The following is a 1602-nucleotide window of genomic DNA, read 5'->3' as shown; positions in this document are numbered from 1 at the left end:
GGGCTGGGGGGTCTCACAGCCCCCCATCTCGCTCCCACAGTCCTGTACGCCCCGCTGGCAAACCTGCATCTCCAACACGGACGACACTCTGGGCTTCGCCCTGGGCTCCCTCTTTGTCAAAGCCACCTTCGACCGGGACAGCAAAGCCATCGTGAGGATCCTTCTGCTCCCATCACCTCCCCATCACTGCCCATGGAAACCCCCCCTTTCCCCTCCCCAAACCCCAGGGCTGGGAGGTGGGGAGCAGTGACCCCCAGCCCCTGAGAGGTTGTGTCCTGCCCCCTGTCTCTGCCTGAGATGCTGCGGGGGGCAGAAAGGGGCAGGGAAGGGGACAGGGGGCTTCATCCCCTCCCTTCCCCAGGCCGAGGAGATGATCAGCGAGATCCGGGCGGCCTTCGAGGTGTCTCTGGACCAGCTGGACTGGATGGACCAGAAGACCAGGCAGGCTGCAAAGGAGAAGGTGACCCCGGGGAGGGCAGCGGGGGGAGACACCCCCATTCCCATGCTGGGAAGCCCCCTCCCCACCCCCTCTTACCATCGGGGCCTTTCCCAGCACAGGCGGATGCCATCTACGACATGATCGGCTTCCCCGACTTCATCCTGGACAACAAGGAGCTGGATGATGTCTATGATGGGGTAGGGGTTGTTCACAGCGAGGGGGTCCAGCTACGTGGTGGGATGATGTCCCTAGTTAGGGGACCCATTTGGGGTGGGGAGTTACACAGAGCCACCCCAGTACTGAGAGCATCCCAGATAGGATAGGGAGGAACAGCCCCTGGTGGAACCCCTCCTCACCCCCCCTCTTCCTCCCCAGTACGAGGTCTCGGAGGACTCCTTTTTCCAGAACATGCTCAACTTCTACAACTTCTCTGCCAAAGTGATGGCCGACCAGCTCCGAAAACCCCCCAACCGCGACCAGTAAGGGGCAGGGCCTGGGGAGGGCGGAGGATGTGACACCGACACAATGTCACGGTGCTGTCCCCAGCATGGCCTGGGTGGCACCTGGGGGAAGGTCACACCATGGGCTGATCACCTGTGGTAGCTCTGGCTTGGCTTTGGGACCAGGTCCCTTGGTCACGGGGCAGCGGTGCCAGCCCCGGGCAGGGCAGCACAGGGGGCTTGCGGTGGGAGATGACACAGGAGGGTGCTGGGGGAGAGGGGACACATCTCTGCCTGACCCCTGTCCCCTCTCCCTGTCCCCAGGTGGAGCATGACCCCACAGACCGTCAACGCCTACTACCTGCCCACCAAGAACGGGATCGTCTTCCCCGCCGGAATCCTGCAGGCCCCCTTCTATGCCCGCAACCACCCCAAGTGAGCCTGGCACAGGGACAGGGAGGGTGAAGGGAGGCACAGACACCCCACAGAGCCCCCCACAACCAGGAAACAAAGCCCTGGGGGGTGAGGGTCCACCAAGGCTTTACACCCCACAGCCACCACAGCCTGTAAAGTCCTCATGGGACCCAGTGTCCCCAACAGGGCCTGCTCCCAGCTGGGTGCCAACCAGAGCAGGGTCTTTTGGCGTGCCCCGGTCACAGTTGGGGTGCCCAGGCTGCAGAGGGGGTGCCCGGGCTGGGGACAAGCTATGACAACATCACCCCC

At 63.6% G+C, this 1602-nt stretch overlaps 1 protein-coding gene across 1 annotated transcript in view; it reads left to right on the top strand.

Annotated features, from left to right (window-relative positions):
* Window positions 1-1602, top strand: part of LOC104538427 (endothelin-converting enzyme 2-like) — a 5402-nt gene that overhangs the window by 2446 nt on the left and 1354 nt on the right. Inside the window, 5 exon segments of the mRNA XM_010181627.1 lie at window positions 41-151; window positions 362-460; window positions 559-636; window positions 815-918; window positions 1204-1314. Coding sequence (XP_010179929.1) covers window positions 41-151; window positions 362-460; window positions 559-636; window positions 815-918; window positions 1204-1314 — 503 coding nt within the window.

Source organism: Mesitornis unicolor, unplaced genomic scaffold, assembly GCF_000695765.1.
Source record: "Mesitornis unicolor isolate BGI_N332 unplaced genomic scaffold, ASM69576v1 scaffold38063, whole genome shotgun sequence".
In the NCBI taxonomy this organism is placed as follows: Eukaryota; Metazoa; Chordata; class Aves; order Mesitornithiformes; family Mesitornithidae; genus Mesitornis; species Mesitornis unicolor.
Note: the sequence above shows the minus strand (reverse complement) of the source record. Positions and strands in the feature narration are given on the sequence as shown.